We start from the raw sequence: 19,318 nt of genomic DNA on the forward strand, positions 1-19,318 counted from the left end.
TCTGCTTGTGATCATACGGGGCTTTAGTGAACTGGAACGTTGTTGCCAAACACTCTGTGGCCGCCGCTGATTGGTTACCGTCCGTTCGTGCTCAGACGTGGAGGCTTCGGGGACTGGTCGTCCCTGTGAGCATGCGCAATTGTTAAATACCTTTACAAAGATCGTCTATTAAAGATAAGACAATGCCTGCTACATGGTGTGAGGGCAGCAACCTCTCCCTAAATGTTGAGAAAACAAAGGAGATTTGATTATTGTTGATTTAGGAAGTTAAGAACTGTTCAGTCACAAGTTTAAATCAGTGATATCTCATCTCTGTCCTTTGCATTAAAATCTCTTGGTGTCATAACACGTTTCAACACAAGTTGTGTCGTTAAGAAGAAAGACTATACTTTCTCTAATGCCTTAAATATAAATAATAATCAATAAATATGGAATATCCACGAAAACCCCACTGGGAAACCACAGAGAATGTCCTTATTAGAGGCACACTGATTTGGGAACATGACTGAACAAGACCACAAACAGCTGCGGAAGACAGTTGAAAGGGCTTCAAAGGTCATGGGAACATTACTGCCACAGAGAGTATTATGGAGAACATCAGTCACCCAGCACATAGTCTGTTCTCATTCCTTCCTTCAGGGTGTCAGAGTTCAGACCAGCTGCCTCAAACAGTGTTTACCCCCAGGCAGTTAGATTACTGAACAGCAAGCACTTATATAACTGGCATTGATTTATTATTTGTGGGATTTCTTACTTACTGATTTTGTTTTTATTTATTTATTATTTATATATAGTTTTGAGGGCAGAGAGAGCCAAGTCAGGCGCATTTGAATGTACATTTAAATGTATGTTGTTCGCCCACTCTGTTACCATTGTGCTTGCTCTTTCGTGACAAATTATGTTAATGCACATTGCCTCGACAGACATTGAAGATTCCCTCTAGATGTGTTTAAAGATGCATACATAACTCTGTTTGAATATTTATTTGTGTATAGTGTGTTTTTTTCCACACAAGTTAAATGATCTCATTAAATCTGTAAAATTACATTTACTCCCTCCTCAAAATTTTGGGATAAATGAATATGTAAATATCGTTCATTTCAGTTAAAAGTTAACTGCAAGACAAAAAATGTCCCCTGCTTCACTGAGAAATCCATTCTCATTGTTTGTGAACTGGAGGCTTCAAGTATCTACATCTCACTTGTTAAAGTTGAATATTGGATCAGGACTGGCTTCCAAACTACTGGTGATGTCGCAAATCATGGTCAAAGGACCACAACTTAAAATCTGACTTTCAATGAGCACAGAGAAACTTTCTAGTTTGTGCTGATGAATGTAAAAACAGACTTCTAGTGCCAAATTCTGCACATAAATTATTCTACCCAGTGAAGCCCAAATATCCAACTGTAGGAACGTGAAGAAAAACACATTAAAGCAAGAGGACTATCTGAAACGAGTCATTTGTGTCCTAGTTTAGCTTGCAAGTACAAATTGAGCTGATAAACGGAGTTGCTGACAATAGCCATACGAAAAGCCATCAGAAATCTTTTTCTCATTCTTTATGCACCTTACATGTTCCACAACTTCATCCTCAAAATCTATAAACGTCAGCAACCGTCCATACAGTTAATTTATATTAGTCCTCCTCTCTTCTGCAACTTTTCTCAGTGGCAACTGCTTTTTGTTGTTTGCGGTTCATTGAAATCAAAAAAGAGTGAGAGCTCTTACTTCATCTACCCTCCCAGACAGTGGCACTCTTTTTTTTCTGACAACAAACATTCATCCACTGAAGTTACATCAGTCATGTTACATCAGCTATAAACTAACCAACCTAATTTGCAAGATATCCGGTTTTGAACACACCGGAAACAAAAAACGAAATATTTAAATGGTTAGAGTGATGTTCTGTGCATGGGGGCCTACTTTGAAGTTTGGATGATATGAATTACATATTCTTTATAAGAGTTAAAAGACGCAATCTGCCTTTAAAGGAGAATGTGTGAACCTGTGTGAACAAAAATGGCAATAGGTCTCAAACTCAAATATATATTACATACATACATACAGGAATGATGAGATATTGATGTATATTGCTTTTTTAGAGCTTGATATCAAAATAATCTAATGGAATATACATTTTCCCTGCAAAAATGTCAAAGGAAATATCAAATGTCAAACACCCGTGGTAATGATAAGGGTTCAGGGTCTCAAGGACACTTTAGCAGGCCTCGTGCCACATTATTACAACAATACCCTGCTGTCCAAAACAATGTGAGAAATATATATATATGTATATATATATAAAGAAATAATCAGGTGTTTATTCAGGATTTTCTGAAAAGATTTATTACTATTAAACAACTCTAGATAAAGTATACTTCTACAAAAACTATCTTTACCAACTGATATACAACGTGGCACTGCTCAGAATCAGCATGCAGATTAATGATTGAAAGAGGTGAAAGGAGTGGGCTAGAGGGTGAAAGTGCCTCTGCTGTTGTTGATTGGTGACTACCACACACATTCTAACATGCAGCACAATGTTTAGCATTTGCCTTTCATTTGTTCTTTCTTTATCTTTATGTTACAATTATAAACAGGAATAACAATAGGGTCCTCTGGAGTCCTTGCCCTCTTGTCTTTCGGCTCGGTCCCTAACTAAAGTAACTCCTCAGTGCATTGATTTGTGACACAGATTAAAAGAAAAGAAACAAAATAATTAATGAGCACATAATTGGAAATGTTTTCAAAAAATGACGAATCAATTTGACAAAAAAAAGGCTTCACAATCAATTATGGCTTCAATTTTAAATCTGTTCCCATGAGTGATTCACTTATACAGCAATTCTAAAATGTGTAAATCATCGAGATGTTGGATTAAAAGGTCTAATTATATGAATCATTCATTAATTACAAAATCATATAATCATTAATCATTGTAAAGTCATTGTTATGTCAGTTAAAAAGGTCAGGATGATGATGGTGTGGTTCATTATCTATCATCAAACTCAAGAAAGCATTTCATTGGCAGTAGAAGGTGAGGACGTTCTCTTGGTTTCCTCTGACCAATAGGACTGGAGGTCTCAGATCACGTGACAAGAAGTCCAGCCATGCCAGGTAGAGAATACTGGGACACACTCCTCTCCTCCCCACCGGCATGGTGCTGTCAGGAGTCACACCAAAAGAAGATTTAATGAGGTGAGCAGTTTGTGTTAATCTAATATGATCTGCGTGAATCATCGTCTGTACTCACATAACAATCAGTGCAGCATCTCTGGAGTAGTCCTGCAGAACCTCGCTCAGACGGATCTGACGGAGGGACTGAATCCCACAGAGAAAGAGAGGACGGTGGAGGATAAAAAGAGAGACATTTTGGTTTATTCTTCTTCTTAAATTCTACATGTTCTGTATCCAAATGTGTGTGACTCAGGTTGCATTGGTGTGTGTCAGACCTTGGCATTGTTCCTCTCCAGATCCTGGTCGCTGATCCTCCAGGGCTCATCCTGTGCTCTCGGCATCCCAGAGTCCTGCTTGGGGTTCATCTCCAGCCTGTAGCGATTCACCATCTTCTCAAACTGATGAACACTGGAGCACACAGAGACACAGGATTTAGATTCATTGGTTCTTTTTCATATTGTGAGAATTGTTCGTCTACTCTCAACATGTCATCCGAAAAACCTCATCATGACCTCCTTTTGTTGAGGTTTTGATCGCATTTGGCATCGCTTCATTCTCATGAACTAGCTTTGACAGGCTTACTTTTCAGTCTGGGGGTTCTGGAAGATGTCAGGAAGCACTTCAACATCATGGAAACCAAGACGGAACTTCTTGATCAGTGCCAACACCCTGAAAAAAGAGTGTGTAAATCCGTAGTGAACGATAAAGATCTATTTTAACTTTTTTTTGTTAATGACAGACATTTTAACTAGTTGGAAAAGGTGTAGTTAAAATAATTCATGAATAATACTGTGTTGCTTTTATTCATGCTGCTTTACTGATATGGCCTAGTTGGATACTTCAAGATGCTCTAATCAATTTTGATCGAACAACAAATTGCAAGAAAAAGACTAGTATGTGTGGTTTGACAGAGGTCAATTTTAGAGACAGACTCAAAGAGAAATACAGTATCACCAACTCTGCAATTCACTCTCTCGGCTCTCATCAGTGCTGTTAGCGTTGCGGGCAGCTGTTTCATTCAACAAAGGAGATGGGAGAAGGCTCTAAAATCGGACCATATGCTTCATGCAGCATGCAAAGTTAGTGACTAGCTGGTGAACAGTGGTGGATTTAGTTTTTAAAGAGTCCAATATTTGGCGTGCCCTGGTAGCCAAGCGGTTACAGCGCATTCCATATACCCACAAAGTCCCTGGTTAAATTCTGGCAAGGGATCTTTTTTTGCATGTCATACCCATTTCTCTCTTCTCTTGCTTCCTTTCGACCTCTATGTATCTTACAAATAAAGATAAAAAAATACCTCCAAATATTATAAATGAATTAAAAAAAAGAGTCAAATGTTTAGCTCTGTAGCTGGTGAGACCACAACAGAGCTCAAAGGACAGTAAATATTGCAGGTACATTCATCAGGTAGCCAGAAACACAGCTCCACAAATGCTCTATGTCTGTTAGACAGATGTGGAAATAAGCAACTGTATGCTAATAAGATTGCTATATCAACTTTTTAAAGTGCTAATAAGTCAACATTGTGTTGGGTCTGCTGCCCCCAAGTGGCTTAAAAATCAGTTGTTGAAGTTTAAATAGACTGGAGTCATTGTCAATGTTATTAATTACACTTATTGTTTTCCAGTTATTTCTTGCTATGCTAGTCAAATTGTCTGTTGTGAAAAGTGTCTATAAAACATTGATATCCGTAAGCCGAGTTCTTACTCCTCTTTCCGTTCCTCCTTCTTGTCTGTGTCTCCTGCCACAAACACTCGAACCTTACATCTGGCCCATCGTTTCCTCCGGGTCAGCAGGTAGGGCAGGAGCAGGGTCAGACCTGGTGACACACACAAACACACACACACACACACACACACACACACACACACACACACACACACACACACACACACACACACATGTTGATGAGGAAATTTGGAATAATACTCAAGAGGGAAGAAAAGAGGAAGTCGATAGATGAATAAATGGTCAGACCTCCATCATCAGATAGCCAGTACACGTCGATTGTCTTCTTGTCTTGCTTTTTCTGAAACATTGTACTTGGCTGAGGCTCTGGTTCAATAGACACAGCAGCTGCAATCAATGTTGAGGACACAGAAACAAGTTATTTTTATGGAGTTCATATGTGTGTGTGCAGTTTACTGAAAAAAGTATATAAATCATAATCATGCATATACTTACAGGTAGTGATGGTTTGAAGGCGGACAGGGGGAGATTTAATGTTTATGGTCTCTGGGCCTTCATTAAAGCCTGCATTGACTGAAATAAAAACAGGACTTTGCTGTGTTAATGGTTTCATTTATAGTCAGTAAATATAATGATGATGGATGATTGTGGACAACACTTCCCCCCCATGCCCCTTGTTAACTTCAAACAAGCTGACATTGATTCTGTAGCAGCAGTCAGAGTTTATTTATGGTATGAAACTAATTTGCTCTCAGCGTACTCTACTCTAATTTGAATTAAGGATCTCACCATGTGATTGAGATGGATGAGAGAGATCCAGTCCCTCCCTCATTCTCAGCACGCACACGCCGTACTGCAGGTCGAATGCATCTCTGTAAGACGGACATGCAAGCACATGACATGAACACACACATTCTTTGTTTCAGGCAGTTTCATTGCATAAAATAAGATAATCAGTGCTCATAAAAGTACACACAGTACATCAGTATGAGGTGAACTTATTCACACTGTACTCACTGCAGTATTCCTATGTAGTTGTGTGCAGCTTCAGGTGAGTCACTGCGCCAGTCTCGCTTGAAACCCATCAGCAGAACATTAGGTCTGATACGACCTAAACCTGATCCCTGGTGGACAGTTAGCAACATAAGAGCAAGTAGATAATAGAGGTCTGATAAGATTTTTCTTATTTATTACTTTTTTATAATAAAGTGTTTTAATAACATAATTTATTGGTGAATGTCAATGTTGCAATGTATGCACACATTTTCATAAGATATGTTGTTTTATTATATTTTTAGGGTGTATTTTTAACATATTATTTAACTACCCCTCATAACAGATGAACCATGCTCGGAGCTCTTAGCTAAATGCTAACAAATTCATCACATTTATCACAATGACATAGTTTACATGCTGATATTAAGCAGGTATAATACTGATCACATTCTCCATCTTAGTTTAGCATATCGGCATGTTGACATTTGCTAAGGCTGATGGGAATGCCATTGCCTAGTTTTTACAGGTATTTGATCATAAAGTTCAAATAATTAATTATGAGATTTGACATTTGTTACTTAAAATTGATGCTAAAAGAATCCTCTGGGGCCATGAATGTTATTTACGAAATCTTACAGCAGTCCGTCCAATAGTTGTTGATTTATTTCACTTTGGACCAAAGTAGTGGACTTACCAGTAGACCAATGAGCATTGCCTCTGTTACACAAACAGTGCTGGTGTTATTCTGACCTGTAGCAGCATGTTAACCCCTGATCGCAGGTCTGTCGCCACCACATCTCTGAAGAAAGACTTCACCTTCCTTTGGTTCAACCAGGTGACATGACTGTCGCTGCTCGCCTTGTCCACTACTGATGGAGTGGGACCAGCCTGAAACATACAGGGTGAAATGAAAGTCAAAAACCAATCCTTTAAGATATAATCTCCACTGAATGATGCAAATGTGTGTGTACATGTTGAGTTGTACTCACAGTGACCACCTGGCCACACATCATGAGACTGAGACCCTTTGTGAAACAGTTGACAAGATCCACCAGAGCTGGACGACTGCTGGGAGGACCTGTGAGCACCAAACACTGTGGTCTGAAAGGAAAGCAAAGTTACGTTAAGTTGAGTCAGATGTTGAAAGGTGTAACAACATGTTTCAACACATACATGCTTGAATACTCACTGTTTCCTACTCTGTATGGAAATGAGACTGAATAAGAACTTGATTTAGTTTAAATACAGTGATCTTGACCCAGATCAGTTAAAGTTACATAACGGTCAATTATTTATTGTTTTTTATTCTTGATACCGTGAATATTTAACATGTTGAATTCATGTATACATTAATAAATATTCATGACTGTTGGGTCATGCTTGGTGAGATCAGAGGTCCTTACATACCTAACATGTCTTCAAGTGAAAAAGTTCCTGGAGTCTTGAAGTCATCCTGGGGTTGCCAGGCTACAAGCAGAGACTCCAGGAAGTCACTGCTCCCAGACAAAAATAATCCAGTCCATAAACCTCAGTGAAATTACTTATTACACTTGGGTTTGTGTACAGATTAAAGATGTATGATGTAAAAATGTGTTAATTAGTGAGCTTTGGAGATGCGGGTGGGAAGACGTTTTAATCTTTCGATAGCGCCAGGCAAGTTGTTTCCCCGTTTCCAGTCTTTGTACTAATCTGAGTTAAACTTCTGCTGCCCGTAGCTTCATATTTACCGTACAGACGTGAGAGAGGTATACACTATTTTTTTGTTCACTAATTACAGGAAATTATCATTGAAATGCAAGTTTGTAATGCAATGCAAACCACAGTCTGAACAGAAGCTCATAAGAAGCAATTTATCTATTATATAAGCACCAGAGAACAGAAAATCTAGTAAGGACAAGGCCATCATGCTCAACTAAAGACTACAATTTTACACTACACCTTTTTTACCCTATACTAAAAAGACAATAAAATAATCACCTGTAGTTCTTGACATGGTCCTCCACCTGGTTGAGGCTCACACACTGGTTCAGAGCGATGTTATATGAGCCCGCCTGGACTGATGATCCCCAGTTCACAGCTAAGCACAGAGCATTGCAGAGTTACAATGATGTAGCAGAGGAACTGTTTGTTCTGTGACTCTTGACTGGCCTTTCAGACTGTGCATGTGTGTGTGGGTATGAGTTTACCAGGCCTCTTGTAGAGTGTGTATCCCAAAAGGATGACAACAAGGCCAAAGGCAATCAGAGCCGCCCACCAAGTCAGCAGGAACATGATGACCATACAACATACAGCACACAGCAGCGACAGCCATTTACTGTAGAACCTAAAGGAAGGACGCCAACCTGCACACACACATTTATCATACACACACACAAATGCCCACACAACCAGAGATTCTGCTTTCTCAAGACATAATTCTTCTACATTTCATTGCTAAATGTTGCATAACAACCTTTTTAATACTTATTATTGGAACATTCATGAGTGTCCTACCTGGTGAGTTGGTGATTGAGGCATGAAAGCAGCTGAAGTTGATCAGGCAGTAGGAACAGAGGAAGAAGTTGGAGATGATGGGAGCAATGGTGTTCAGCTCAGCTGATGGAGATGAAAGATGGAAAGTGACAGCAAAAAAACTTATTTAAGACAGAGAAAAACTACTGTGTTATTTAGAATATTGGATGTACATATATGATATTTGCAATTTCTTCAACTACTAGAATTTTCAACTACTCATTGATAGAGGATGAGATGAATAGATACCAGTAATAACGATGGAAATAATTCCAGAAATGTATCGTATCCCTGCCAAAGTCTAATATGTTATACAGTATTTTATAATAAAACAGGTTGATGTGAATAAACCCAAACTTAAAACTATTCTACTCTCCCTGATAATGTAACAACCCTGTAGATTTATGTTAGGACCACCAGTATTAAACATTTCAACTATGTTTCTGAGAAATTATGTTTTGTCCATCATTTTGGCATAGTGAATGGCTTTAAATAATTCAGTACCAATGAGACTAAGCCACTGCTGCAATGGAGAATAAGCCAGTAAGAGTCATTGACAGTGCTGTAGTGAATTTAAAATGCACCATCATTGCATTTGACATTTTATCAAAGAATACATATTTTCTAATGCAGTTGTTCTTGAGAGTTTTAGGCCAATTAAAGCAGTGAGAGAGCTCTAGCTGTGAGTCAGGTAGAATTGTGGGAAGAATGAATGGGACTTTCACTTCTGGAGAAAGGGTTGTATAAAACAGTTCTCCCCACTTTGTAACTAGACAGTGGTCATAGAATCCCTTCAAAACTTCACCAATGAGGATGAAACAAGCAGCGATGATGTACGTCAGGAGGTAGCCTCGCAGTGGTTCGTCATTCTTGCCGTAACCTTTGCCAAAGAAGCCAATGAAAGGGTAGAGTTTGTCCTTACACAGACACTGCCAAAAGAGAATAAAAAGGAGACACAAAAAGTCAGTCACAAGATTAAATTATAGATAATAACATCTGGTGTTCACACAGGTACAGGAAGATGGATAAGGTTGCTGTTTACTTTGAAAAGACTTTTATTTTCCATGAGACACTATAAAGGCTGTGGGTGTGTGTATGTGTGTGTGTGTGTGTGTGTGTGTGTGTGTGTGTGTGTGTGTGTGTGTGTGTGTGTGTGTGTGTGTGTGTGTGTGTGTGTGTGTGTGTGTGTGTGTGTGTGTATGTGTGTATACCTGGAACACTTTGGGGGCAGAAACCAGGCAGGCCAAAGCAGAGGACAGTGTTGCACCAAATATACCAGCAGTGATAAGGGGAGCGAAGGCCGACACCATGCTCATAGACTGTTGACAGAAATGTTCTGTTTAGTCTGATTTCTCTCACAGAGGGTGAAATTGCTTGTTTGTTTGCAAGGTGACTCACTCTTAATGTAAGTGATTATTACAGAGACAGTATTATTAATGCGGAGCAACATTACTGCTGACTTGCAACTGTAACTGTTTTTGCAATTGTGTCGTCTTTAGCAAAGTCAAATAAAAGTCTTTGAACTGACAGCAGAATGAGGCAGATTTAGCTGTGGCGACCCCAAGTGGCAACATGAGGTAACTGTTTGGGTTTAAAAAGGATAGGATCTGTCTATAAAATACTCACATCCCCCATACTGTATGGAGCTTGTACTCATGTGAGTGACTATAAATAAGTAAATAAAAATATATCAATCATTTTCATGTTGTGTGTGTGTGTGTGTGTGTGTGTGTGTGTGTGTGTGTGTGTGTGTGTGTGTGTGTGTGTGTGTGTGTGTGTGTGTGTGTGCGTGTGTGTGTTGACCTGATAGTAGTTACTGATGCCAAAGGTGCACGTTGCATTTTTAATACATTCAGTGAAGTCCCATCCATACTGACAAGCTAAATCAACACAATCCTCATTGGATGAAGAGGAGTACAGGGTGTCGTTTAATAGGCCGGATGCGTCCCGTACTACGCAGGATCCTGGAAGGAAGCAAACAACCCACGTACATGAACAAATATGCATATGCAAACACACAAGCTCATTCAACCTCAAGTACAAAAGAGACTGCAGCCGAACAGGATTTAGTACTGAACATAACGGTTTCATACAGCTTGTTTGTAACCATTTGTATACACCTACTATATACACTATCTGCATGTTGTTTTTAATGGCACCATATCTACAGACTTTACACACATTACTTCTTCTAAAATAATGTGGACAATGTTGTAATATTATTACAAGACTGCACCTGGACATGGAACATTACATATTTTATCTTGAGTACCTTTACCTCTGGATTTGTTGCATTTTTACTACATACGGAAAATTGATCACCCAACATTACACATATTAAATCCTTACAAGATAAATCTAAATTAATTATCAATAAAGATTCATAATTTTATGTCAAATGATTACATGCTGTTGGTAATAAGCCATGTATTAAGTGGGAGAATGTACATCGAGCAACACAGGTTGATTGAAAATTGAGCTCACTATATGGTAAAATACAATCGTAGTCCAAATTTGGCAGGTGGTCATACTGTACCAATGGTAGCAGCGATGATGAGGTAGGACAAGGTGGTCCAGAATATAGCCATCAGTGTTCCTCTGGGGATGGCCACTGTTGGATTCTGGAAGGGAGAGGAAAAAATATTTGAAAGTCTGTGTAAAGTAAGAATAAATATGTGTTCTGAGTTTGACATACCACAGAAAAGTGTGTTGTTAACCACCCTGCCACATTTTAATGATTAAAAAAATCACCAAATATATGAAATTAGGCTTCAAAGTTGTGTAAAAATCAGCCTCTTTCTCTTCCCCCAAAGGCTGTGGGCGTCCCCTCCGAGTTCGCTGAAAACCCCGCCCCCTACCAAGTGTCACCTGTCAATCAAAGTCACAATCTCTACCCGAAACATGGACGCTACGTCTGAGAACTTTCTACCGCTAGCTCGGCAGCTAGCTCAGCGGCTAGCTCAGAGGCTAACTCGGCGGCTATGTCAGCTAACTGGCTAACTGTAGATTGTAGTAGTAGTGTGCGCTGAATGTATTTATACCACTACAGCAATCACCGGCGCGTTACGTAACGCAGCAGTGATTGTCAGACCCGCCCACTAAATCCTGAACACAGAAATGTTGAAACACAGTTTGTGAAGCCTAGCTCCACAATTCAAATCTAAATGGTTGAAATGCTTTTTACACATTTTTTAGAAATACATTTATGACCTATTTAATGTGTTTAGAAGAAAATGTCTGAATTCACCTTACACAGTCTTTAACATGGCAGATCAATGCATAGTAAAGTACAGGTAATTAATTTGGTTTGGTTTGTAATTTGCAGCAACGAAAAAATATCTGACACATAAAGCAAACAAACAGATTTATGCCATTGAGAACACAACATGATATTTCAAAACAAGATTAGACAAGAAAAGTGTGAGGAAGAGGGAATATTGTTCACAGAGAACAATAATAAAAGAGAGAAACTAGTACATGTATACCTTCAGATCACCAGAGATATTAGCACCTGCCAGGATACCAGTGGCTGAGGGAAAGAAAATGGAAAACATGCCAAAGAAACTGCCCTCTGGTCCTCGCCAGTTGGGCACAAAATTGGCAGCAAAGATATCCGCTGTTGAGGGCAAAAGTCAGTTTATTGGAGAGCACTGAGAGAGAGAGATATTTACTTTCAGCAAGCCGCTAATCATAGCAAAATGCTTTACTTCTATCATTTGTGATTAATACTAGTGAGTCTTGATTTGTGTTTAAACAAGCACTCCCGAAATATCTTCAGTGCATATAGAAACAGGAAAGCCTTGCATGGACAGAACAGATCAAATTCACCTTTGTAGCTAAAGAAACCTTTGGCCTGTTTCTCTGGTGAAGCAGGAATGATTGATCCAACAATGTAATTGGCAAATGACACCATGATGATCAGGAAGAACAGAACTTGGGCCTGTGGAAGACAGTAGTATACAGTAAAAATATGGATGCACACAGACTTTTACAAGCAAAAACAACCAACTGTACAACCACTTATTAAGTGGTCAAAAAGACCACATGGTACCTTTTAGTACATTAGTAACATTACATTACTAAATGTACCTTACATTTCACCACTGAGAAACGTGACATTATATATGATGGAATCACAGACAATGACGAGCCAGTCTCTAATACTGTATACATCCATGAAAAAAGAAAATGCATGCTTGTGATACTTGGTTTGGTTGAGCAAACCTTCGACTCCCATGCCATGCCAGCCATTGAGATGCCTAGTAGGCATGTGACAGTGACAATGCCAATGATGCGGATGTCATTAGTTCGGTCCACCATGACAGCTCCATGTTCCTGAGGAAGAAAGTTCAAAGAAATTATAGGAGGGTTTAAGGAGAAAAACAAAACACTGTCTTCTGTACTGTAGGGTGTGTACACACATTAACACACTGCATTCTACTGTACTCACACACATGAGGTCTGCAACAGTCTCAGCAAAGCCCACAGTGTGCATGGCCACAGCTACAGCATTGGCAAAGGCAAAGATCAGACCAATCGACCCACCCAGCTCTGGGCCGAGGCTGCGACTGATTAGGAAATAGGTCCCACCTAAAGGAAATTAAGTTGGGGGCTGTGAGATACAAGTATTTGGGGAAATGTGCTCAAAATGTTCGCAGTCACAGGCAATATAAAAGTACCAATGTCTTGTACAGTCTTGGTGTTAGTACTTCCTTTGACTAACATTTCAAACACCACTTTGATATGACAGTATTGTATATGCTGGTACATGTCAGCCACATAAGTTTTCGACTTTTGTTGCGGCAACATGCAAATGCAGATTGTTGCACATATCCCTTAGTGAACAGACCTCCTTTGACTTTGCCATTAGTAGCAATTGCTGAGGTAGACAGACCAGTGATCCCAGTTATACAAGAGGAGAGCAGGATAATCACCCAGGTCATACCTGGTAGAGAAATGTAGAGAGAGAAAAAGAGAAATAATAATAATAACAGTGAGCCTGACAGAAGATTTGTACACTGAACCATCTAAGACATATATATAAATAGTGCTGTGTGGATCAAGCTTATAAAAAGTGAGTTAAAAGGTTTGTTGTATATACCTATACCAGCCTGAGCAGTGATCCAAGGCAGCCTCAGGAACAAGATCACCCCCCAGATGTTTAACATGCAACGGATCTACAAAAGACAGTTACTGACTGAACTGTATACATTTACCAGATCTGATTAAACACAGCAAGCATCTGTTAAGTTAATCACCAATATCATATTTAGCTATTGAATACCACTGAGGTTGTCAAATCGAGTCTAGCTTCACCACAATTTAAACAGCTTAAGTTCTCCGACACTCTGACTAATGTACGGTATATTATTACTTTACTACTATTACTATTACTTTGTAATTACAGCAGTGTAAATTTAATGGTTTACACTTTATATTGTTTAAGTTCATTTTTAAGGTATTGCTATATCTAAGAGTAACTCAACAACAGAAAAAATCAGAAAAATACTGAATATTGTAATTTTTGGCTTGTAAATAGTTAAATATATTTAATATATGTTGTTAATGTCTGCTACAGTTGGGGAAGTTTACTTCTACATGTATCAATTTTGGCTTGCAGGCTACAATTACAGGCTTACTAGATCACACACTAGTCTAATGCCACCTACCATGACTCCCTGTATCCAGCCAAAACGAGTAGGTTCAGATGGCGGCTCCTTTTGCTCCTCATCGTCGTAGTCGGAGCTGTCTCCTTCCATCTGTGCACCCGTGGTTTCCTCATACAAGGGAGGTTTGGAGTCATCCTAGTCAAGTCATTTTAAGTAAGGTAAGCTTCATACACTCTAGCTCAAAAATAAGTGGCTTTACAGCATACAGTATGACACAATTTAGCCTTAGACTCCCAGTTCTAATACAGTCAAACTCCAAAAAAACACCCTTTAATAGGAAAAAGGAAGAGCAAAAAGAGTGATAGAAACATTACAAGTGATGCAGATCTATTAAACATAATACAGAATTGGTCAATTTGAATTATTTCATTAGGATTCCTCACCCCAGGGTTGGAGTAAAGCTGGTACAGTGATGGCCTGAAGCGCCTCCGTCTGCCCCACACCTCTGTGTTAGTGTAGAAGTCATAGTGTGGTGGGGCGTCCAGAGTTTCGTAACCGGTTACAGCATCAGATCCATGGGATGCTACGCTGTTCCTGTCCCCATAGTACTGATAACAATCAGACTCATTAAATCCACCTGGTGTTGCCTTCCCATTGATTCCTGATTGAGAAAGTCTAGGTCTGTATGCAGCTGGATGAACACCATCACTGGCTGCTGGTAGCTCCATTCAGAATGGCAGAATGGTCTTTTCTGTATTTAAGTGGATTTAAACCTCAAAGACAGCCAGATCAGTTAGTCTTTGATGCAGTTTTTTGTCCAAAATCCTTTTCTTCAACTGCTTATTTACTTCTACTCCGGTCAGACAGTCAGTTAATTTCATGGAGCCATTCTGTAGTTTAAGGTGAATGAAGGAGGCTTTATTGTGAGGGTTGGTTTTATATTTGACCTTAACCAAGCAAGAAGGGCTCCAGGCTACGTAAGGTTGGTTCACTGAACAGTCAAGCAAGACTCATTACAGGAACTATTAAGTCTGACATGGGCAATTACACATTGTAGGGTCACCCAAATTCATTTTTGGGCTGTGCTGGTTCAGGAAAGAAAAATTATTTATAGTGTGCTGGACTGTCCTTCTGAAGAGTCAATGTTTTCCGCATCAAAAATGTGAATTCAAATACTAATGAATTGAGTATAATAGTATCATAGTCTAAATATTGCCGCCTTAAATGTGTTATTAACCTCCACTTCTTACATGTTTGACATTTGTTGTATAGCTCTGTTGAGCATGTAGGTGTGTTTTTTTGCCAGTACTTTTGTTAAATAATCACACTTATTAATGATTAATCTCCTGCAGGAAGTTTTAGTTAGAATGTGAGTTGTAAACAGCATCATTACATACAGCAGCTAACCTTAGAGGAGACCTTGACAAAGACAACACAAGGTCATCAGTGACGATCAGTCAGAAGGAATAAATTAAATGTAATTTTTACTAAAAAATCAGTATAGATATTTTTGATGTTCATTTTCACTTATGTACTTCCATCCATTCATCCATCCTTTTTCTTGACTGTTGATCCTCTGGAAGGTCTCCAGGGAGCTGGAGCCAATCTCAGCTAACACTGTGTGAGAAGCGGGGTTAACCCAGGTTGCCAGTCAATCACTTGGCTAACATACAGTATAGAGACAGACATTCACACTCACATTCACACCTACATGTAATTTAGAGTCACCAAAATACCTAACCTGCAAGTTTTGGGTCTGTGGAAGGAAGCTGGAATACTCAGCAATTTAAGCTAACTAGTTTCCTTTTTTTGAGTGGAGGCTAGATAAGAACTGAGCATACTGAATTTAATAATTTAAAATTTTGGATTCTTGACTTCTCTGTCTGAAATTTTGAACCCAAAAAAATGTGTTGTAGCATCTTCAGTCAGTCAAACAACTGCCACACTAACACCACACCTATTTTGTAAATAGACCAACATCAGCCTAATATATAAGCGCAGTCTGTACCTATTGTATATCACACTAATAGTACAGGAAAATAATATATTTTAAATGAAGTGAGGTTACAGTCTCATTAGTCATTATATTTGATATTGACAAACTTTGAGCAACAAACTGTCCTGGCCGCAGTTGTACAGAACAGTTACACAGTGTCCTTGATTACAATGGAAGTGCAAACTTCCACTGAAAAGTGGAAAGTGAAGGCTGATTACTCGGAACTACTTCTTTGGTTTTCAGACATTGTTAAATCATTAAACTGGTCTATTACCCCTTCAGCTGTGTGATCCCTAGAGCTTGAGATTGGAGAATTGAATGTCAAGTAGCCTGAAAACATGATGCTTTGACCTGAAATTAAACCCAGGCCAAGTTTTTTAAAAAGGACAGAGAACCTGTTATCCTTTAACAGCTGATAACATGTTTTCTTAGTTCTCTGCCATAGCGTTTCTCTGAGTTGTGAACTGTTGTTGGTTTATGTAAATCTATCTAGGATCTCTGCGGTGTCCTGGACCTTTCATGTTCAGATACAATGTAATGATAGCTAACGCTTTGCTTAAAGCAATACATGCTGCTCAATTGTCTGAGACCTCAGTTCACATAGTCTTTTACAATAATGCTTAACTAGCACACACACACACACACATGCACGCACGCACGCACGCACGCACGCACCCACACACACAAACACACACACACACACACACACACACACACACACACACACACACACACACACACACACACACACACACACACACACACAACACACACACACAACACACACACACACACACACACACATACACACACACACTTTGTGTTGTACAGGGTCACAATGGCCAAGGTCATTGTTCATAATGAGTAATGTAAGTAGTTATTTGTCTTAAAAAAGGTGTCCCAAACATATATTTGTAGATGAAACAAATATTACTCAGTGTGGCCTTACATTACATTCATGAGTAATAAACTACCATACATATGCTACACCTATACAGAAAGATACCAAAGGAAAATCCAACATAAAGAATGTTAGTAAAATGTCCCACCAGCAGCCTTCACTTGGGTTAAGGTTTGGTCATAGTAGATATTGGCCATAACAGATGACTCACATAATTTTAAATGTATTCAATGACCATACCCCACACCCCCAGCTTTAACTGCTAAATGCTTAAGAAATTTTTATGAACATCTTTACAGTTGTAAGATGCATTAAAGCAGGTATTTAAAGGAATAGGCTGGAATTTGGGTAGATATGCTTATTAGTGAAATATAGTAAAATGAGAAGGTCTTAAACCACTTTCATACCTATATGATAAAAGGTTAAAGCAAGCAGCCTGTTAGCTTAGCTTTGTCCAAAGGTAACAACATCCATCTAGCACCTTTAAAGCTTATTAAATAACATGTAATATATCATTTGTTAACAAGAGGTCAGTCTGGGAAGTTGCTGTGCCCAGTTAACTCCCTGCCAAACCACACATTTTCATTTTTACTCATACATTTTTGTACGGATTAAACCATTAACCAGCCAAGATAGCTGATTCCCCTTTTTCCACACTTTGTGCTGGTCTCCCCCAGGACACCATGAAGTTTTATCCGTGGGGCAGGGCTGGAGGGCAGCAGGGTTCTCAATGAATCTTCCTTTCACTGGCTCCTCAAGGGCCCACAATCCCCTCTGCTGCTTCCACAGTCTTCTTCCTCTCCTGAATCTACAGAAGTGGAGAGAGAGAAAAAAAATGAAGGATCAGGTCAGTCAGAGACCGTCCTTCACACTGAGGAAGAATACTATCTCTTTGTTTGGCCTTTTGTGAAATCTTTGCAGGGCATTTTACTGCAACTGGCAAGCTAGTATGAATGCAAGTACCTCTTACACCACATGTGTGTAAGAGCAGTACTTGACCAACTGTGAGTTAGGGTTGAGAGGATTCTATTTTCTACTTTGGATCGTTGGGTTTCCAGATGATGGAAGTTTTCAGTCCAAACACAGAGCTCAGTGGATCAATTGCTCGACTCAACTTTAATGTATTACTGTTTTATTCCAATGATAAATCTTCAGACCACTGATCAACACAGTCATAGAGCAGTGCTGCAAAATAATTTTTCAACCCACTGCTGTAAAGTGAACAAATGATGGAAATCGATATGATCCCTCCACTTTGGTATGAATGATGCATTAGTAAAGAAAGGGAAAGAGTTAATACAGTGTTCTGTAGCCCAGTGCCTGGCATCACTAATGAGAGGGAGCTTCACAGTGTACCAATATATATCATATTCACCAATTAATCTGTACTATTCACACAATATTTCAAGCAAAAAAATAGAAGTACATTACTAGTATCTACCATATGAAATGCAACTACTAAATGTATTGTTTACTGTCTATATTAATCAAAAGTCCTATGAAATGGAATTATTGCATTACTGTGTGCATTTCCTTTCAAAACAGAACAACAAAGAGACATTACACATTGGGACCTTAAGTGTAAAGTAAAGAGTTGTTAAGCAGTTTGATTTGATTGGATGGGCAGAGAGGTGACATTTTTATATAATTTAGGATCTTTTTGTGTACTTTATAAAGACAGCCCTGAAAGGACCAGTGAGTAGGATTCAGTGGTATGTAGTGGTGAGGTTGCAGATTGCTACAAACTGAGTGCCCCTCACCTCACCTGTCACTCCCAAATGTATAGGAGAAAATACGGTGGCTGCAAAACTTGCCAAAAAATGCAAAAGGCCCTCTGTAGAGCCAGTGTTTGATTTGTCTGTTCTGGGCTACTGAAGAAACATGGCAGTTCAATATGGCAGGACTGGCTACCTATGCTGATATAAAGAGCTTATTCTAAGGTTATTTTCAGGTGATTATACACTAATTAAAACATACTATATTATATTCCATTTCAATTCAGTACCACTAAATGCAAAAAAGTCTATACACTACACACAGTTCATCCAAGATTTTTTTTAAAAAGGGGGGAAATATTATTACACCTATTAGTGTGTAGTGTCATCCAATTGCTGAAATTTAGCTTTGGCACTTGCCTCCACCACAATACAATGGAAGTGGATAGAAATCTGTTTTTCATGCATCTCTTTGAAAAAACACATTTCAAAAAATAATGTAGGTCTGTTGGCCCTGCTGCGTTCATTTTATTTCAGGAATATTGGTTTCATGCTCATTTTCAATTATGGGTTGAGTAATAGCACATGGCAGTGTTTGGCAGCCTTTTAAATCTTGAAACAAGCTTTAAAACCGACTAGTGAATGCCACCTACACATGTCAATTTATTATTAAAGAAGTCTGTGAATGATCCACAAGTGAAAAGTTCAGTAAAGAGTTCAAATA

At 38.9% G+C, this 19,318-nt stretch overlaps 1 protein-coding gene across 1 annotated transcript; it reads right to left on the reverse strand.

The window, feature by feature from the left end:
* Nucleotides 1–2,975: 2,975 nt before the first annotated feature.
* slc12a3 (solute carrier family 12 member 3) lies at nucleotides 2,976–14,710 on the reverse strand. Its single transcript, XM_062421615.1, has 26 exons — nucleotides 14,426–14,710; nucleotides 14,043–14,177; nucleotides 13,475–13,550; nucleotides 13,223–13,318; nucleotides 12,824–12,963; nucleotides 12,598–12,708; nucleotides 12,202–12,313; nucleotides 11,859–11,989; nucleotides 10,910–10,994; nucleotides 10,177–10,337; nucleotides 9,585–9,692; nucleotides 9,179–9,302; nucleotides 8,356–8,457; nucleotides 8,049–8,204; nucleotides 7,840–7,939; nucleotides 6,852–6,963; nucleotides 6,613–6,750; nucleotides 5,884–5,990; nucleotides 5,656–5,738; nucleotides 5,362–5,439; nucleotides 5,155–5,253; nucleotides 4,885–4,996; nucleotides 3,760–3,846; nucleotides 3,453–3,585; nucleotides 3,254–3,321; nucleotides 2,976–3,163 (listed from the first exon to the last, which is right to left on the reverse strand). The coding sequence occupies exons 1-26, from the start codon at nucleotides 14,708–14,710 to the stop codon at nucleotides 3,022–3,024; spliced, it is 3,081 nt and encodes a 1,026-aa protein (XP_062277599.1). The 3' UTR covers nucleotides 2,976–3,021.
* Between the last annotated feature and the right edge of the window lie 4,608 nt (nucleotides 14,711–19,318).

This window comes from Scomber scombrus, chromosome 6 (genome assembly GCF_963691925.1).
Source record: "Scomber scombrus chromosome 6, fScoSco1.1, whole genome shotgun sequence".
Taxonomy (NCBI): domain Eukaryota; kingdom Metazoa; phylum Chordata; class Actinopteri; order Scombriformes; family Scombridae; genus Scomber; species Scomber scombrus.